The 21,314-nt window shown below is 43.7% G+C and overlaps 1 protein-coding gene across 1 annotated transcript in view; it reads left to right on the top strand.

Moving 5' to 3' along the window:
• The window catches only part of DDX43 (DEAD-box helicase 43), a 64,020-nt gene extending 43,168 nt beyond the window's left edge, over nt 1-20,852 (top strand). The window contains exons 13-17 of the mRNA XM_084624891.1: nt 1,194-1,307; nt 2,071-2,205; nt 6,722-6,809; nt 19,943-20,080; nt 20,432-20,852. Coding sequence (XP_084481017.1) covers nt 1,194-1,307; nt 2,071-2,205; nt 6,722-6,809; nt 19,943-20,056 — 451 coding nt within the window. The 3' untranslated portion in view covers nt 20,057-20,080; nt 20,432-20,852. The remainder of the gene's footprint in view (nt 1-1,193; nt 1,308-2,070; nt 2,206-6,721; nt 6,810-19,942; nt 20,081-20,431) is intronic.
• Nucleotides 20,853-21,314: the final 462 nt, after the last annotated feature.

Below are 21,314 nucleotides of genomic sequence, written 5' to 3' on the forward strand. Positions count from 1 at the left end.
ATAATGACTTGTAATAAGATTAAAAGTATTGATTTTCCTGAATTCTGTGGGAAGGTATTTTGGGGTGAGATATGTTCTCTGACCAGGACTTTCTGTTTGGGGAAAAAGCCTCTGCACCTGCCTCCTTCCTGGATTTAAGTTAGTGAAATCTATCCAGTTGATTTATGTGGGATGAATGTACATAAAACAGATTTTTCAGGAATAGAACACTTTCTTAATGTACGTGCCGTTGAAGTAGAGTTCCTCTCCTGGACTGGTAGGGAAAACACCCCTTGCCAGTGAGTTCTCTTAACTATGTTCACTTGGAGTTGAGTTATTGGAAATATGAAACTGTTTGATCCCCATGAGGAATATCCCAATGGTTATCCTTCAAATACAGAGAAAAAAGGTAGCTTCTGTTAAAAATATTCTAAATACTTCGAAACATTTCCAATATTTAACAAGATAGTAAGCTGAAGCTGAAAGTAGCAAAAGACCTTCACAATACGTGTGCATGAAATACATTGTAGAAAGAATATTAGTGTACACTCTGGCCCAAAGAAGCATTTTTTACCATTAAAGGGTAAGGGAATCCATTAAATGGTCTGCATGCATGCCAAAAATGAGAGAAATCTTGAAATTGTATCTGCTTGTTTTTAGTATGTTCTTGAGCTACTAAAGGTGTGAAGTAGGCTTCATTAGTTTTTTCTTTCCACACATTCTCTAAAGGTGATCCCAAGGAAGGATAGTCTTGTGGGTAAGCCATTGAATTGGAGTTCTGTTGTGGTTCTGCAACAGGCTTCCTATGTAGTCCCTAAATCTCTGTACTTCAGTTCTGCCCCTGTAAAATAGATGCAGTTCTTTTCTGTCTTCCAAAGGTATTGTAAGGATAAATCCATAAATACATGGGAGGCTTTCAAACGCTACTGTGATAGGGACCGTACAAGTATCTACAGTCATACTCTAGTTTGTCTCCCAGGCTGCCCCTCAAAACTTAGGCAACATCTCTGACTTGAATGATATTGACATTTGAAAGAGTTCATCAAATGAATATTTGCTTAGGGGTGCTCATTTCCAGTACTGTCACAATAAGTCTCTTCTTAACTAGAGCAGACTTTTGTCTAAGATAGGAATGCTTCTGTTCATAACTATTTGCTAGTGGTTCATTCCTCATACATTTTAAAGTATTTAAAGGTCCCTTTATCTAACTTTAGAGCTGATGACTTATCAAGTGATTTTAGTCTCCAAGGAATTCCAGTTCAGTCTCTTCATGGCAACAGAGAACAGTGTGATCGAGAACAAGCTTTGGATGACTTCAAGAAAGGCAAGTATTGCCCTTGAATGCTATTCTCTTGAGCCTGGCAATTTCAATCTGTACTTTTAAAAACTTAATATCCACACCAGTAGCATAATGGTTTTTGTAACACAGAGCAGTTAAAAGTAAAATAACTTCAATGTTAAATGTGTGGGAGTAAGACTCAGAATATTTTTAATTGTATTAATATACCAAATACTAGCACTAGAAAAACGTGGTAAGGAAGAGGAGATAAGTTGTTGCTTTATCCATTAAAAATTGAAATGACCATGAGTGAAAATGAGATGACAGTTTAAACTACTGCTGACTTCTCTCTTATATTTTGGAATTTAAAAAAAACAAAACTCTATTTTGTTAGAATGAAGGCTATATGAGTATGAAATGTTTGTTGTTGGGTGATGGTTTTCGTGTAGTAAAACCCACCTGGTCCATGATTGTGTCCTGCTAAGGAGAATGGCATTAAGATGAAGGCTAGTCCAGTCATTGGGATGCTAACTTGAGACTTAGAAGATCTGGGTTCAATTTGCTAATCAACTAGATTTCTTGTGTGACTTTGGGCAAGTCTTTCTGTGCCTCAGCTCCCCATCTGTAAAATGGCAGCAATAGGAATTACTTTCATCACTTGGTGCTGAGAGGCTAAGTACTCTAGATTGTGTGGTACTCCAATACTAGGATAATGGGAGCCATATAAGCATTGAAGGTGGATAGATTGTGTATTGTACATTAGCAAGATAAAAGACCAATGTATATTTTCCATACATGCTTATTGCAGGAAGAGTGAGAATATTGATAGCTACAGATTTAGCATCCCGTGGGCTTGATGTACAAGATATTACTCATGTTTTCAATTTTGATTTCCCTCGGAACATTGAAGAGTACGTTCATAGAGTAGGTCGTACTGGACGAGCAGGGTAAGTGGTTTTTCTACATATAAACTGAATTCTCTTTCATCTTTTAAAAATGACAGTAAAGCTTGCTACTTAGGATTAGTCACATTTTTATTTAATGTATATTTTTAATATATGATTTCTAAGATGTTAGAGCAACAGATAATATAAATCTTACTGCTGATGCAATGTGAGATCAACAGTAAATGATGCTTCCAGAGTATGATGTGTATACCAAGATACATTTCAAATATTAATATTCCATCTCTGGCATTGTGTGTTTTGAAATCAATTAGCAAAAGGCACATCAGGGTTTTGGCGTGAGGTTGGTAATTACTTGGGTTGTGAACAAAAAATGAAAATGGGTTTAAACCTGAGTAGTCATATTTTGGAAGATGTTCTAGATTAATATTTCCTTGTCTTAAATCTATTTTACATTATAAACTACTGTATAAAATTCTCAGTCAGCTCCCTAGGAATTCAATCAACAAGCACACTTGAAATGTCCAGAGTTTCACCTTACTACAGTCATGCAGCTTGTTGGCTTCAAAGAGAGGTTTGAATGCCAAATTAACTCCAGAAATGTAACAAAACAAATAAGATGATGAAAAAACAGTTTCTATATAGCCTTCTGTCAGCATCTGGTGATACATGGTGTTTGTCATATAAAGACTGCAGCTAGTTTCTGACTTCTTCTTGGCCTTGATCCATACAAAGTGTGCCCATAGTGCCTGTAAAACAAGTGCCATTTAATCACTACAGTGTAATAACTTAAGTTCATAGGGAAACTCTCTCTCCATTAAAGATATAATTGTGATTTTGAAGTATGCTTAAAATTAAGGTGTCAGTTGTTCTTACTGCAAATGATACTCCTGGGGGAATTCTGCGCATCTGCGGATGTGCAGAATTCCTCTGTCTGGCATAATTTTTTATTTTCTCGCTAAAAAAAACATTTTGCCTAAATCCTGCAGTTCTGCCTTTTTCCCACCAGAGGCTGCTGTGGGAAGAGAACAGCCAGCTGCATTCATGCTGGCTGTTCTGGTGCCACAGCTGCCTCTGGTGGACAAAAAGCAGAACTGCAGCATTTCTTAGGTAAAATGTATTTTACGTGGGAAAACACAAAATTCTGTTCCCAGTGCTGCAGAATTCCCCCAGGAGTGGAAGTTCATCACAGCACCCTGCCTGTGGAGCCAGGTTAGGGTAGAGTGGGGTGCAGAGCTGCTGGGGAATCACAGACTGGGGTTCAGAATGGCTAGTGGGAGGGACAGACTGGAGCATGGGCTCAGAAGCTAGTGGGGTGACAGTATTGAGCCTGGGGATGGGGAAGGGCAGTTGCAGAGACCCATGGGGAGTAGGGGTGGAGGAACAGGGGCACACATGCCTGACTGAATGGGAGAGGCTTGGGGTCAGCCAGGGTCTGCATGAGGGAGGCTTTCCAACACCCTAACAATCCCACACACCACCCCAAAGAAAAACCTGCCAGCCACACCCAACACCCTCCAGGTTCACTCCTAGGCTCCTTCCCTCTCCCTCAAGTCCTCCGTTACTTCTGACTCCCCCAAGCCTTTGCACTGCTTTTCACAGGTGCAGGAAATACAGTTCTGTATTGTAATTTAAATGAATTATACAAAGTTCTGTATTAATATGCCTAGTAAGGAATCTGTCAAAAAAAATTACCAGGATTTTTTTTTTTGCTTTGTATTGTTACAGACATACTTGCTGACAAATATTTTGAAACAAATTACCAAAATTGAAACTGGCATGATTATATAATTTTACAGAATTTTCAAATATTTTAGTGTAGAATTTTTAATTTTTTGGTTCAGCATTTCCCCAGGAGTAAAATGAAAGATTACAGAGTAAGTATTTGTCTCCATAGTAAACTGGGAGACGGAATTTGAGAACATAATTATTTCTGAACTTCTTGCTGGTAGTTGTAGCCATTGTGCTCCAGTTTCATGACCGTTACTGGCAGTACAGTGGGTTCTAAACCTGTTCCCATTCTGCCTTAATCAAATAATAATGAAGGGGGAGACGGGGAGGGAGACACATGCACCGACCGACCCCCCCCCCTCCCCGGGGTGGTGACCCTCATTGTGGCAGGCAGTTTGGGGGAACAGTTGAACAGGTGCTGCGTACAGCCAAATCCAAGGAGCCTAAAGAGGCTTAAAAGTCTAGAAGATGGACAAATGATTCCATTATATAAGAATGAACTCAGCAGTTCCCATTACATGACCTCCTTTTCACGTGTATTGCTTCCCCAGACAGCACGGAGGACGCCATTTAAAAATGGCATCCTCCGTGCAGCGTGACCTCATGCACACTATACATGCAAGGTCACACCACATAGAGGATGTTGTTTAGCTCTGCAAAATGGCACTCTCCACACAGTGTGACCTTACACACATACAGAGTGTGTGAGGTCACACTATGGATGATGCCATTTTGCGGAGCTAAAAATATCCTCTATGCGGCATGATCCTTGTATGTATGGGTCTTGCTGTGCGGAGGGTGCCATTTTGCAAAACTACAACCTCTGCATACTTGGGATTGCCACAACCTCGTCTGCTGATGGAGTTACTCCACTTGGGGTTGTGATCCACAGTTTGGGAACTTCCGATTTAACAAAAAGGAACAGCAACTGCTAATGAAGATGCTTTACTGAGGCAACATAAGACATATGCAGGTTGCCTAAGAACGCTGTACTGAGCCTCTAATGGGATGGAGCTTTGTTGATAGGCGTTTTCCTAATGCTTCTATATTAGTATGTATCTTGGATTTTATTCTAGGGAGTTCATTTTAATGTATTGTACAGATTTGTTCTTATAAAATAAATATATATTCCATATCTGTATCTCTTTATATATGGAAATTGCACTGCTTTTAAGCTATTGATGTATGTGGTTACAGTATTTCAGTGTCAGAAAAAACACTGTACTATGTAAACTTCGCCCTTTTTAAAGTAGTATTAAGCAGAATGAGAACTGACTGTAAGACTTCCATATTGATTTTCATACTTCAAATTTCATAAATGACATTCTCCAGCAACAAGAGGAAGTAAAAAAGTTTGAAAGTGGTTAACGTATCTTGTAGCACAATCCTGTGGATGAGACATGGACTAAGAATCATGGGACCAGATTTCTGAATTTCAGTTGCTCCTTAACTTAGGGCAAGTCACTTAACCTTTGTGCCTCCATTTTCCCATTTGTAAAATGGTGATCTATCTGGTTATGTAGACTGCTGTTAGATCTACAGATGAAACACATAAGTGGTTAGTAGTAAGAGTGTCTAGGGAACATTTAATGCAGCATTGGTCATCTTGCAAATTTTTCTTATGGACAATACATAAGAATGTAAAACGTCTGATAACTCATTTATGCCTAATGTGGATGAGACTTAGCAGTGAGCTCTTTAAATGTATATATATTTCTGCTCTGTACAGCCAAATCCAAGAAATCTAAAGAGGTTTGAAAGTCTAGAAGCTGGACAGAGGATTCAGCCACATATTGTCAAATCTGATTGCATAGCTGCAGACTTTTTTTCAAAAAAATGTACCAATCAATTACAGTTGCTGGAGAGGAGTAACTATAAAGCTAGAAAACATTTTCTAGGATCAACAGGTGAAGCAGAGCGAAGTCCAGTCTCTTCCTAGCCCAGGCAGTGTGACAGTAAATGTCTGCTTAGAATTTTTGTGCACAAGATTTCTATTCTGTGAGGAAAAAACATGGGCCAAATTCTGAAAACCAGTGACCAGCAGCATGAGAAGGCACCAATCACTGGTAGTGCCTTGAAGCTATTGTAAATTGCTTAGAGAAGTTGTCTGCTCTCTTCTTTGGCTTCAGGCCAGTAGAGAGGGTACTCTATCAATTAATAGCTCTGACAGGAGCAGGACAGAGGCTGGGTTGTAGTACCCCTGTTTATGGTTTATTACTATGTTTCACCCCTGCGATTGTCACTAAACATATTTTCCCTAATAGATTATTCCTACTTCTGACTAGAATAATTCGTTAAGAGAAGAGATCGTTTCAGGCTAGACTGAATACAAACACGCAGGTTGCTTTTGCAATGTGTGCATTCACCCAACCACTTGTGGGTCCATTTTGTGCTTTTCTGAGTTTGGCTTAATGTGCTCAATGTTTAGTTTTCTGGAAGAGTTCAGATTACTGTTTGTTAGTGTTGTACTAAATGTTAACCTTTTTCAAAGTGATCCATTGTAGGTATGGACCTACCATATTCAGAAATGAATTGTAGAAAACTCATTTAACAAGAATGAATTAAGTACCAGGCCTAAAGATGTTAATAGGGCAGCAATAAATCAGTTTACATAGTAAAAGCAACACCATTGAGGAGTCTAGCTTTTTCCACCAGTTCTGTTAATGAAAACTTAATTTATAAATTGCAACGTTATTTCTGAAATCTCAGTACTCTGACTTTCTCCTCTCCTTGGACAAGTTTAGCTTCTTATGCCTATGTCGGTAGGAAGTGTCCAACAATGTAGTTTTCTCCTCTCTTGAAGAGTAAGAATGTATTTTTCTCTTAGACGCACAGGGGAGGCTGTAACGCTTGTCACTAGGAATGACTGGAGGATTGCATCTGAGCTGATCAGCATTCTTGAAAGAGCAAATCAAGTAAGAATATTTACCTTAGCAGGGCAAGGTGTACATAGTTCTCAATTGGTTAAATGTCACTAAATACCATTTGAAATGGTATTTTAGCATGGGGGAGAAGCTTACTGAGAAGCCCATTCTTAACCGTATCATCTGTAGTTTCACTGGGAAAATTGGGAGCTTGGGCCCTCCAGCCTTCAAAAAAAAAAAAAAAAATCCCCAAATTGGACATTCTGGCAGTGGTACTTTACCTCAGTTGTAAAAAGAGAAGCCAGAAGACAGGCTGTTGCCATTCAGTATGGTAGAGTCTGCCTAACTTCAATTAAGCCCTTCAGCTGAGCACTGAAAAAGGACTGTACAAGAGAGTGGACTGAGTTTTCCAAAAAGCATTTGTTGACATGATTGTCCATATGTAATCCACTCTGGGTATGCATGTGTCCTGTCTTTTGGCCAGCAGCATCCACTGGGGCCATGCAGTCACCCTGAGTGTCCTTCTGTTCAGTTCGCAAGCTGAAAGGGTGGAGCGGGCTCAGCTGTCCCTAATTTCCTTCTTATTACTTGTGGCTCTGAGACAAAACCTTGGCAGTGTCCAGGCCTCAATGCGTTCGTGTAAACTGTTTTCCTTGTAGGTACTTGTAAATATGTGTGCAAGGATTAGGATTATAGTACAGTGAGGAATATTAGGTATAATTATTTTTCTTCTTCAAGGGAAAATATTTTCCCTTGGTACAGGGAATTACTCATAACTGAACTAAGTCTCCTGACTTTAAAACCTGCCCCTCCTCCCGCATGCTGCTTAGTGATGGCCACACAAGATGCTTATTTTGTCTCAGAGAAAGGACATAGACCTGATAAGTTTTCCATCTGTAGTCTTCTTCAGAAAGGACCAGAAGTTGAGAGAGGCTCACCTCAAACTTCCTTTTAGACTACTCTGTAGCCTGCCTTAGATCTGTGCAAGCAAAGAAACCTCTCTGCCCCCTCCACCCCCAAAAAGCTCACCCTAGGTCCAGAAGTGCTCTAGTAATGCTTTAGATCAATAGTTGAGCCCCATCCTCCAAGAGAATCCTGGCTGTGGACTCTGGTAGGATTGTTTAGATCCCCAAGTAAACTTTGGATGGGGTAGAAAGGATCACTTCTCTGGGAAGCATAAAGGTAGATCACCTGCTGCAGACCTGAGTAAAGTGGTTGAAATTGCCTTACTACTCCCAGTCTAAGGGGGCTTCATTGTCTGGATCAGGTACTGCTGGACCCCCAAGGGAGCAGCGCTGGACCCCCAAGGGAGCAGCGCTGGACCCCCAAGGGAGCAGCGCTGGACCCCCAAGGGAGCAGCGCTGGACCCCCAAGGGAGCAGCGCTGGACCCCCAAGGGAGCAGCGCTGGACCCCCAAGGGAGCAGCGCTGGACCCCCAAGGGAGCAGCGCTGGACCCCCAAGGGAGCAGCGCTGGACCCTTGGCACCATCTTTGAGTGGTACAGAGACTGCAGTACTGATGATTCATTTGGTACCAATCACATCAGCAGAGTTCACTCTGGTGCTATAAACCCCTTCTCCACTTCTCAAGGCAATGTTTTTTGAACTGAGATCATTTGCAGTAGTGGGAGACGGTCAAGTATCAGCTGAACCAGAGTCACTGTTGCTGTCCTTGGTCCTGAATGTCTCCTCTACAGTGCCAGCTACCACTACTGCTGTGGTTCTGAGTACCTCTTCAACACAGGTTGAGCCACAAACCCTTCTTCTGGATGAGGAGTGCTTCGTCTCTTTATCTGATTCAAGTCAAAGTAAAAAATAATATACTGATTATTCCCTGATGTCATATTCATATGACCCTTAAAACTCAGATTTGAGAGCCTCTGTCAAGATCTAGGGTTTACAGAGACAGGCAGTCTTTTTTTGGTGACATCCACCTTGGCTCTGGGTGTTTTCCTCTATAACAGACTGCTGGCCCTACTGGAATGCCTGGGGATTACAACAATTGGGACAACCTGCATCTGCACCTGCTCCAGAATTAGGTCCATTTCTCCTGTACCGTCTTAAAGTATTGTTTCTCAAACTGCACTGCAACACACTGAGCACACCTACCAAAGATATCAAAAGAAAAGCATCCTTCCATGGGTGTTCAGTCCGTCTGTGGCCGCTGCTTCTTCATCACAAGATGAGGCAATTGTTCCTTCAGCTCCCTCTCAACCAATTACAAAAGTTACAGGAATTGGTCCACCGTATAGAATTTGAATAGAAACTCCTGTGGAGGTAGTACCGGAGAACTCCTGCAAGCTCTTAGATATACTCCATGCGTAGTCGCTAGGGATTACCTATCAATGAAGCCTTGTTGGAACTGGCAGAGGACATCTGGGATATTCAAGCATCAGTTGCACTGACATCTAAGAAGGCAGATAAACTGTATTAGATACTTTCAGAAGGAAGATTTTATCCATAATACCTTGTGTACCAGGTTCACTTTCTTGTCATGGTGGCCAATGAGAGAAATAATAAAAAGTTGCAACCAAAAATTACACCAAAAGGCAGGAGGCTAAAGTGTCTCTAATTACTGATCAGTTAGCCTGCAATTAAAAATTATTACCCTTTGTCAGTAAGATACAATTACTTGAACTGGTCCAAGGTCTTAAACTTTGCTAATAACGTTCTTCAGGAGAGCAAGAAAGCGTGAAAGAGAAAAATTTTCTGGGGGGCAGTTGGTAGCACTAACCTCTTCCCAGGACACTTTAGATGCTTCCAATACAATGGCTAGATACATGGCAACTTCTGACACCATAAGGATAGAATCCTAGCTATGGTCTTTAACATTGCATGGTTGGGGAGGTGCAGACAGCAATTAAAGATCTCCCTTTCAAGGACTCTGCACCCTTCATCACAAATGCAGCTGGTGCTCTGCATTTTAGAATCCCAGCCCAGGCTCCAGTTGCTAGGCGTATACACACCAGCAGCTAGAGGAAACAGAGAAGACCTCAATCTTATACCACTCAAAGATCATGGCTGAGCCTTTTTCAGGCAAAGATGCTTGGAACCTTGGAGGAAGAGACATCTTCCAGAAAAGGAGACCTTCAGCCTCTACATATCCTGAACCTGATCTTCGTCCTGGATATAAAGGACATTACAGTTCAGCCACAGTCTTGGACAGAGCATCACCTGATTAAGGCCATGGTCAGAGACTTTCCAGCATCCAGGCAATAAGAAAGAGAAATGATCCTGATTCGACCAGAGTCTTGTGGACTCCAAATTCTAAAGCAGTAGTCCCCAAACTTGTCAGTGTCATGCCCCCCTTACCCCTATCCACACCCTTCCAGGGGCCAGGAGCAGGACCACAGCTCCCGAGGGGGGGTGCAGACAGGAGTAAGGGGGCTGACGCTGCAGCTGGGGTGGATTTGGGGCTGAGAACTGAGCAGTGGCTAGGGGGTGGGACTGGGGCCAAGAATAGACCTGCAGCTGGGGGCTGGAAGCAGGGCCAGGGCTGTGGTTGGGGGGCCAAGGCTGGTGCTGGGAGTGGAGCCAGGGTTACAGCTGGGGTCGGAGCAGAGTTGGGGGTATGGAACAGGGCAGGGTGGTGCTCTCACCCCACCTCTCATGGGAGCTGGCCTGGGCTCCTCCATTCCCCCCTAAGGGGGCACACCCCACATTTTAAGGACCTATGTTATAAAGCTTGGTGAGGGGCAACAGCACCCCAGGCACAGGATGAGGAATTGAGGATTTGATGAATCATTACTAAGGCTAAAATTTAGTCACAGCAGCTATGGATTCCATGACTTCTTGGGCATCAACTGCCAGGGGCTGAAGCCAGGGCTGGAGGCGGGACTGCGCGCCCCTGCACTGCAACTGGGGCTGGAACCAGGACGGTATGCCCCTGCCCCGCGGCTTACAGCCAGCTTGAGTGGGGGCCTCTGTGCCCCCCGGCTGGGGCTGTGCTCCCCACCATGGCAGGAGGCTCTGCCTGTCAGTCTTCCCTCCCCCCCCCCAATGGGACTTCAGCTGTCATTCCTCCCCCTTACCTAGCCCTCCCCCCCCCATTTATTTTTAGTAAAAGTCAGGGACAGGCCACAGGCTCCCATAAATGTTTGTTTATTCCCCATGACCTGTCCATGACTTTTACTAAAAATTAACTGTGACAATATATTAGTCTTAATCATTACTATTCTGTTCTGGTCTCGACCATTGACACACTGGCCCACACAGATGTTCCTGGGTTTTCAGACACCCTGTACTGGATGAAGAGAAAGAGGCAGAAACTTGAGCACCGATGGTGGAAAACAAAGGCTGATTCCAACGGGATGAAATATAACAAATTCTTAAAGCTTATGTTGAGACTATATTAGAGGCCAAAAGAACCTTCATATCAGCTTCCATTGAGGCTTCCAAACCCTACCCCAAGATGGTAAATCACTTCATCAATCCTAAATGCCTACTGTCTGCATCAGAGCCAAGCAACAATTGTTGCAAAGAACTATCATCTGAATTTCCAGAAAAGATCTCTCACATTTAGGAAGCCTTCTCAAACAGCATGGATTCACTCTGCCTGCACCCGTCCGCCAACAAACATCCCAGCTACATTCCCAGAGTTCATTACACTCACTCTTCAGGAAGTCCTAGGTACCCTGGAGAAGTCCCAACTAAAGATTTGTGAATGCCAGCCTCCTAGCCTTGAGAAAGAGTCATGAACAGCTGGTACCACTCTTGTCTAAAAGTGCTAACACCTCATTCAGAGATACTCTTCTTTCAAACACACAATAATCAGACCAACACTGAAGAAACCCACTCTAGATACTTCAGTCCTTGCCAAATATCACCAAGTGTCAAACCTCCCATTTGAGAGCAAGCTCATAGAGAAGCTGGCAAAAGGCCAACTACAAGCTCATTTGACCGAAGCTAACATTCTAGATACATCCGTGTGGATTAAGGCCAAGACATGAAACTCAAACTTATTGGCACTAATGGATGATCTGCTGTCAGTGGACAGACGTGCATTCTCATCCTGGACCTCTCTACAGCATTTGACACTGTTGATCATGAGATACTGCTGTCTCATCTGAGAGTCGTGGCAGGAGTCCAGGATAATGCACTAAGATGGTTTGAGTCCTTCCTGGAGGGACACACCCAAGAAGTAGTGATGCTTCTCCACCACTAAACCCCTCACTTATAGGGTTCTACAAGGATCAATGCTCTCTCCTGTCCTTTTCATCATCTACATTTTTCTAGTAGGTGAACTGGTCAGACATCAACTTAAGTGCCAGCAATATTCAGATGAAACACCACTCTACTTACCTTTCACAACATAAACATACCACTACAACCAAGATGGCTCAGTGCTTGGATGAGGAATACCTGGATGAAGCTGAACCTGGGCAGAACAGAGATGATGCTGGTGGACAGAGGAAAGTATTTTCAGAAGTTTGCAGTATAGTGCAGTCTCTTTGGCTGAAGGTTCACATTCATAATTGGTCAATTCAGTCGATCGTCTAAGACAGTGGTTACCAACCGGTCGATCCTAGAGGATCTTCCAGTTGATCGTGATCTCCAGTGGTGCAATGGGGCTGCCACTAAGACAGACTCCCTGCCTGCCCCAGCCCCATGCCGCTCCCAGAAGTGGACAGTGAGCCCCGGGGGCGGAGGGGAAGGGATCTCCCTCTGCACACTGCTCCTGCCTGCAAACACCGCCCCCACAGCTCCCTTTGGCCACAGCTCCCTGTTCCCAGCCAAAGGGAGCTGAGGGAGCAGTGCTTGCAGGGAGGGGCAGCGCATAGAGCCATATGCCACCCGCCCTCCCTGCTTTCAGGAGCTGCTAGGGCACTTTGGCCCCTTCCGGGAGCGGCGTGGGGCCAGGGTAGGCAGGAAGCCTGCCTTAGTGGCAGACATGCTGTGCTGCCAACCGGGAGCTGCCGGAGGTAAGTGCTGCCTGGCGGAAGGGCACACCCCACTCCCTGAGCCCCCTCCTGGAGCCAGCACCCCAGATCCCCTTCTTCACCAACACTCTGCCCCAGTCCTGACCCCCCACCCAGATCCAGCGCCCACACCTCCTCCTGCACACCAACTTCCTGTCCCAGCCCGGAGCTCCCTCCTGCACCCAAACTCCCTCCCAGAGCTTGCATCCCTACCCCTTGCCCCAGGGTCAGCCCAGAGCCCCCACCCACACTGTGAACCCCTTGGCCCCAGCCCACACCCCCTCCCAAACCCCTACTTCAGCCCGATGAAAGTGAATGAGGGTGAGGGGGAGCGAGTGACGGAGGCGCGGGGATTGGAGTGAGTGGGGCAGGACTTTGGGGAAGGGGCAGGAGGTTGCCCTTAAATTCAAAAAGTGATCACTGCATGCAAAGCTGGCTGAAATCTGACTACCTGCTAAGCAGACATTACATAGGTATGTTAGTGCAACTCTCTTCCAATATTCCCTTGTTCAGTTGGAGGGTCCCAATCAAATGCAAAGGTGAGGAGGGGAGCATTCTCCCCACCAATACCTGAGTGTCAGATGCCTCTCTCTCCTGGGACGGGGAGCACATCCAAACCACCATCAAATGCAAGTCTGTGGACCCATGAGAAAACTAGTGCAAGTAAATATATTAGAACTCAGGGTAATTCGCCAAGTCTGACTACATTGCTACCAATGATTCAGGGACTGACCATACAGAAAATGACTGACCCACATGACTGACATGTTTTATATAAACAGGCTGGAAGGAGCCCAGTTATAGCCCCTATGGCAGGAGACTGTTCGTTTGATTCTGGAATAGATTCTTCCAGAGCCCTATACCTCCTGTAAGATGCCGTGAAAGATCTAATTGGGCAATTCTCCAGCAATTTAGTGGACAGTCAGACTCCATTATCTAAGACAGAGGTCTCAAACTCAGTTTACCTTAGGGCTAGTGCCAGTCCTCAAATCCTCCCAGTGGACCAATAATGTCACTGAAGATGGTGTTCAGAAAAGAAAATGTTTATATTGTATTTTTTATTTTGAATTTCTTAGAAATAATTAAACTATCATACAACTCTATACAATTTTTCACCTCCCAGAGAGTTTTTAGTGTTGGCCAGCCACCTGGCAATGCTTCAGTTCTGTGAGTTTGTTGATGTTTGGCCTCAGTGACTGAGCAGTTGAAATGTTCAGGATTGCAGCAAGGTGCGCATCAGCTAGTTGTGTTTGGTGTTTTGACTTGTATTCATTGTGTGGTGGAGGGGGAAGTAATGCTGTCTCCATGGCTGACTCTGCACGGCAACTAATGATGATTCCTCCAGGGCTGACTGTGCCCGGCAACCAGTGATGGTATCTCTGTCCCTCTCCCCCAGCCAATGGGATCTCCGGGGGGCGGTGCCTGTAGTTGAGATTGCCGCTAGCATGTCTGCCTGCATCTCTCTTGCACAGGCCGCAGTGGGGCGGTTCTCGGACCAAAGATGGCCCGCAGGCTGGGACTTTGAGACCCCTGATCTAAGACATCTTTCAAGGATGGTGTCAGCTGTCAGTAAACCTGTTTTCGAAAGTCACTAATGAGAAGTGTCTTGGATTCTGTTTGAGGGGAGGCCTAAGTACAAGGTTTCTTGTCAGACACATTCTTCAATCCGTGGTCTCCAGAATGATGATGATTCAGATGGTATTGAGAAAGATCCCATAGATCTGATAGCGAAGACTAAGATTTAGTCATGGGTATTTTTAGTAAAAGTTATGGACAGGTTATAGGCACTAAACAAAAATTCACGACCCGTGACCAGGCCAGACTTGTGCTATATATCCCTCACTAAATCTTGGGTGCTCTGTGGGGGGGAGGGTCGGGGGCCACCTGAGCTGCTCAAGTGGCCCTGGGGTCAGTGGCACCGGCGGTTGCAGAAGTCACGGATCCCAGAAAGTTACAGAATTCATGACCTCCGTGACAGACTCACAGCCTTACTGATAGCACCCTTCTGGCCAAGATAGTTTTTAATATTCAGATCTCAGTCTTATCAGCTCACCCTCCAAAATCCTTACCACCTTTTCTGTTGGACTTAATCTCTCAGGATAATGGAAACTTCCTGCTTCTGGATCCAGCCTCCCTCCACCTCACAGTTGAGATGTTAGCTGGATAAAGGACACAGAGATCATAGAATATCAGGATTGGAAGGGACCTCAGGAGATCATCGAGTCCAGCGCCCTGCTCAAAGCAGGACCAGTCCCCAACTAAATCATCCCAGCCAGGGCTTTGTCAAGCCTGATCTTAAAAACCTCAAAGGAAGGAGATTCCACCACCTTCCTAGGTAACGCATTCCAGTGCTTCACCACCCTCCTAGTGAAAAAGTTTTTCCTAATATCCAACCTAAACCTCCCCCACTGCAACTTGAGACCATTATTCCTAGTTCTGTCATCTGCTACCACTGAGAACAGTCCAGATCCATCCTCTTTGGAACCCCCTTTCAGGTAGTTGAAAGCAGCTATCAGATCCCCCCCTCGTTCTTCTCTTCCTCAGACTAAACAATCCCAGTTCCCTCAGCCTCTCCTCATAATTCATGTGTTCCAGTCCCCTAATCATTTTTGTTGCTGGACGTTTTCCAATTTTTTCACATCCTTCTTGTAGTGTGGGGCCCAAAACTGGACACACTACTCCAGATGAGGCCTCACCAATGTCGAATAGAGGGGAACGATCACGTCCCTCAATCTCCTAGCAATGCCTCTACTTACACGGTCCAAAATGCCATTGGCCTTCTTGGCAACAAGGGCATACTGTTGACTCATATCCAGCTTCTTGCCACTGTAACCCCTAGGTCCTTTCCTGCAGAAGTGCTGTCTAGCCATTCGGTCCCTAGTCTGTAGTGGTGCATGAGATTCTTCCGTCCTAAGTGCAGGACTCTGCACGCTGCACTTGTCCTTGTTGAACCTCCTCAGATTTCTTTTGGCCCAATCCTCTAATTTTTCAAGGTCCCTCTGTATCCTGTCCCTACCTTCCAGCATATCTACCTCTCTTCCCAGTTTAGTGTCATCTGCAAACTTGCTGAAGGTGCAATCCATGCCATCCTCCAGATCATTAATGAAGATATTGAACAAAACTAGCCCCAGGACCGACCCTTGGGGCACTCCACTTGATACCGGCTGCCAACTAGACATGGAACCATTGAGCCCGACAATCTAGCCAGCTTTCTATCTGCCTTATCGTCCATTCATCCAGCCCATACTTCTTTAACTTGCTGGCAAGAATACTGTGGGAGACCATGTCAAAGGCCTTGCTAAGGTCAAGGAATAACACGTCCTCTGCTTTCCCCTCATCCACAGAGCCAGTTAGCTCATCATAGAAGGCAATTAGATTAGTCAGGCATGACTTGCCTTTGGTGAATCCATGCTGACTGATCTTGATCACTTTCCTCTCCTCTAAGTGCTTCAGAATTGATTCCTTGAGGACCTGCTCCATGATTTTTCCAGGGACTGAGGTGAGGCTGACTGGCCTGTAGTTCCCCAGATCCTCCTCCTTCCCTTTTTTAAAGATGGGCACTACATTAGCCTTTTTCCAGTCACCAGGACCTCCCCCGATCTTCATGAGTTTTCAAAGATAATGGCCAATGGCTGTACAATCACATCCGCCAACTCCTTTAGCACTCTCGGATGCAGTACATCCGGCCCCATGGACTCTGGTCTCTGGATGTTCAGAACGCTTTAATTCAAAGTAAAAATGATTCCACCAGCTCAACATACACAACCAAGTGGAAGAAATTCATTATTTGGGCTGAGCAGTGCCATTTATTTCCTATTAAGACACAATTTTCAGCTACCTGAACCACTTGCTGAATTTAATGAGTTTGGGACTGCCTGTTAGTTTCATTCATGTTCATTTGGCAGCCATATCAACATATGTTCTCCCACACAAACATTCAGGACCACAGTTTTCTCCCACCTTGCAGTGGATCATGTTTCTTTCCCCTTCTCAGAGTTCCTCCTCCTTCCTGGAATATTGATGTTGTCCTAGCGGGTTTAATAGGACTCCTTGTTTGTGCCCCCAGACAACTTGTTCCTGACTACACATGTCCAGGAAAACAACCATCTTCATAGTAGTTACATCAGCTCAAAGAATTGGGAAAATACAGGTACTTATGCAGGCCTCATTATATAATATTCCACTCAAAATCACCTTTAGCTTCTATCCCTATATTTTTGCATAAAGTATTCTTAGATTTTCATTTGAAGCAAATGATTCATTTGCTAGTGACTTTCCTTACACCATATTTTAACCATATTCTTCAACTGCTTGCTGATGTCTATTCTGTTGTAGGTGTGTGCGTGTCCATGTGCACAGTTGTTGGAGACTTTTGCCTTAGCGGTATCCATAGGGTTGGTTGTGGTGCCCTCTGGAGTGCCATGCTTATGCATCAGTATATCAGGTGCCGCTGGCCCTATGCCCTCTCAGTTCCTTCTTACTGCCTGTGATGGTTGGTCAGAGTGCTCCTCTCCCTTGCCTCGCAAATGGTCAGCAGTTTCTTTCCCTTTTGGCTTCACTTGGCCTGTCAGTCTTTTCGGCCCCACTTAAAAGGCAGAGTGGTTCAAGTCCTGACGAACAACACCACCACAGTGTTTTATATCAACAGGCAAGGTGGAGCCAGGTCATCAGCCCTCTGCCTGGAAGCCCTCCGGCTTTGGGACTTCTGTGTGCAGCATGCCATTCATTAGATGGCAGCACACCTCCCTGGAACCAGGAACATATTAGCAGCTCGCCTCAGCAGAGCCTCCTTGTCTCACTATGGATGGGCATTCTACCCCAAGGTGGTCAATGGGATTTTTCAAAAGTGGGGATCTCCCCGAATGGATTTGTTCGCGACTCACCAGAATAGGAAATGTCATCTGTTCTGCTCATTTCGGGGGAATGAAAGGAGCTCCTTGTCAGAAACCTTCCTACTCCCGTGGTTGGGGACTCTGATGTACGCTTTCCCACCGGTGCTGTTGCTGCACAAAGTCCTCACGAAGATCAAGCAGGACGAAGCCAAGGTAATCATGATAGCCCCGGCTTGGCCTCACCAACACTGGTTTGGCACGCTGATGGACCTGTTGGTAACAACCCTGATGCAGTTGCCCCTCTGGCCGGATCTCCTGTTCCAGAATCATGGCAGGCTCCTGCACCCAAATCTACCACTGCTGCACCTAACAGCTTGGTTGCTGCATGGTTAACTGCTGAAGAGCAGGAGTGGTTGGCCCATGTCCAGCAGATCCTACTGGGTAGTAGAAAGCCCTCCACTCCACTAGAGCAACCTACCTGGCCTAATGGAACGATTCACATGCTGGGTCTCGGCCCACAGGGTTAGGCCGAGCAGGCCTTGCTACAGTCGATCCTATCTTATGCATCTCACACTCCAGGGCTTGTCTCTTTCATCAATTAAGGTCCATTTGGCCACCATATCAGCCTTTCACCCTCTGTTCCAGGGCAGGTCAGTCTTCGCTCATAACGTGATGGGCCGGTTCTTAAAAGGTCTGGAGCAGCTCTATCTCCAAATCTAGGACCCAATCCCTCTATGGGACCTGAATCTGGTGCTTGCACGGCTCATGAAAGCCCCCTTCGAGCCCTTGGTGTCCTGTTCCCTTCTTCTGCTCACCTAGAATGGAATCAACATGAACAAGCACTTGAAGAAGAAACAGTTACCCACCTTTCGTAACTGTTGTTCTTCAAGATGTGTTGCTTATGTCCATTCCATTACCTGCCCTCCTGCCCCTCTGTTGGAGTTGCTGGCAAGAAAGAACTGAGAGGGCATAGGGCCAGCGGCGTCTGATATACCGGCACATGCTGTGGCACTCCAGAGGGTGCCATAGCCAACCCTATGGATACTGCTAAGGCAGAAGTCTCCAACAGCTGTGCACGTGGGCGTGCGCACACTTAGAACGGAATGGACATGAACAACACATCTCAAAGAACAGTTACAGAAGGTAGGTAAAAAGAAAAGGAGTACTTTTGGCACCTTAGAGACTAACAAATTTATTTGAGCATGAAGGTAGGTAACCATTTTATCTGATGTTGCTTCTGGCAGAGCAGTGTTATGTTTCTTTAAGTAGACTCCAAGCACCTGTCTGTCTTCAGTTCACTGTTTTGAGCCACCAAGAGTGGAATATATATATGGAGTACTCAAAGAAGAGTCACCTTATAGAAACTTGAGTTCTTCGAGATGTGGTGGTATATATATTTCACTACGTGCCCTCCTTCCCCTCTACAATGGTGTTTTCCATATCTTAAAACAAAACAAACAAAAAAAACCCTTAAAAACAATGTCCACTTGAAAAGGAAAAATCAGCCATTTCATATTCTGAAGATATTGAAATGGGACACTCAGAGATGATTAGAACTTTTCCCTTTTTTCTCACAAACAAAATTTTAGTGAAATTGACACTGTTTTACAAAGCATTTTAGTTTAGCCAGACTTGCCTTTTTCTGACAGAAAAACTCCATCAAATATGTGAACCATTTTCATTCATGTAGGGCAAAATGTACTGTGGATAGGAAAGCTAAGATTTCCTCTATCCTGCAATTGCATCAGAATGAGGTGGTTGATCTTCACTAAACAAAAATACTAAACTGTGGTGTTTCTTTCTTAACCACTTGAATTCTTGGTCTTTTCATAACCAAAGTTCAGTGAACTCTAACTTGGTGGTCTGATACTAAGGCTTACTTGGATGAAAAATCCTAAGAGAATTCCAGGCACTTTAAAAACAACATTTTAAGAACTAAACATGAGCAGATAAGGAATTTAGCTAACCAGATTGAAGGTGTAAAGTTTGGGTGCAGAAATGGAGTAAACAGCATAAAATTCAAGTAGATTATTTAGTGCCAGATTTTAATCTACTTGAATTTTATGTCCTTTTCCCATAACTTTTTCTGAGGCATTTAACTCAAAGGCAGAAGTCTTTGAAATACATCATAGGATTTTTTAGTTGACAATATTGTATTGGTTTATCTACGTATACTAGAAATCTAATGACAAAGCAGCAAAGAATTTATCACTCAAGCTGCACAAGATTTTTCCTAATTTTTTTAGGTAAAAAGATATCTTCCCTTGGCTTTTTCTTGTTGGTGTGCTGATAAAGTATTCAGCTGCAAGGTCATAAGAGTAATAGAAAACATTCTGGATAAATACTTATTTGTTGACCTCATGGGCATATGACTGCAAAGCTTAGAGAATCACTTAGAATAAACTTTCTCCATAACATACCTTTCTAATTATCAGGCAGTTCCTGAAGAGCTTATTTCAATGGCAGAAAGATTCAAGCAATTTCAGATGAAAAAAGAAATCGAAAAGGATTTAGGAAGACCTCGTGGAAAGTCCCAGAAAGGTTTTTAATCGCCTGAGAGATATTTAAACAACGTAAGTAAATTCTTATAATAGTCATATAGATTTGAATTTAGGGCCAGTTTTTTCAAGTATGTGTACTTTTGTCTTGTCTTGTACACACGAATTAGGTCTGTGGACTTTTTGAAAATCTGGTTCTCCTTACATTTAATGATGTGTTGCTATGTTTAGACGTCACTCTCAATTATTCTTTAATCCACGCTTAAGGGGGGGAAGTGTATGTCAAGGTTAGTCATTGCAATGACATAATTTTTTAAAATTGTAAAAATGCCGGAGAAAATTAAGATTCTGCTTTTAATTTGACAAACTGCAGAATTTTTTAATATACAAGAATTTTAAAAATTAACTTTTCCCTTATATTTTCAGGGAATCAGATTGGTGCATACACCCAACGCTTGTCAGCATTGTTCCAAAATAACTTACATGCCTGATGTTACCACCATTTATGTCAGCGGAGTGCAAGGAGGATGTTACATCTCTAGTTTGGGACAGATAAGGCATGGAATACTGATGGGTGTCTTCTTTCATTGTTGGAAAATGAAGCATATTCTTACAGTAATAGCTGAATAAATCTCTGAACTAATATTTCAAGTCTGTCATACTGAGTGGATGGAAACCTAACCAAATGATTAACAGTACACAAATTTTGTGAGGCCCAAATCTTTTTTTCTAATTTGATTCTTCTGAGCCTCTTATTTTCTTTTACATTAAGCTTATATACTTATATACAAAACTCCTGTTGACTTCAGTTGAGCTAAGATTTCACCTTTCATATTTATTTTGATGTTTTTGACCTTTTTTTAAGAGAATAAAGGAATACAGTTTTGTACAGCACTGAAGTTTTCAAATGCTGTAAGATTTTTGCATTTGCTAAATAAAAACTTGAAAATGTAATAGCTTTTCCACTGGCTGTACCTTTCTTATGTGCTCTTGTTTCAAGGAGTCTCCAAGAAAGAAGAATCAAGTTAAGTTCTGTCTGAGTAGATGTAATAGATAAAGTCTGTTGTTGTGGCTGCTTGTATTCTGACATCCAAAAATTAAAGTGCAACTATAGTCGTTATCACTTAAAAGCAGGATCAGTAAAAAGTATAATTATCCTTAAGCACATTTCTGTTTTGGAATATTCAGTACTCAAGTATCCAACAAATACCTCAACGTGAGCAAAGTAATGGATGAAAGAAAATCAGAACTATGATTTTGGTTTTTTGCAAGCTATTATGCAGTGTTGCCTCTTCGGGATAAATATAGA

The sequence above is a fragment of the Lepidochelys olivacea genome (assembly GCF_965140295.1).
Source record: "Lepidochelys olivacea isolate rLepOli2 genome assembly, chromosome: 3".
In the NCBI taxonomy this organism is placed as follows: Eukaryota; Metazoa; Chordata; order Testudines; family Cheloniidae; genus Lepidochelys; species Lepidochelys olivacea.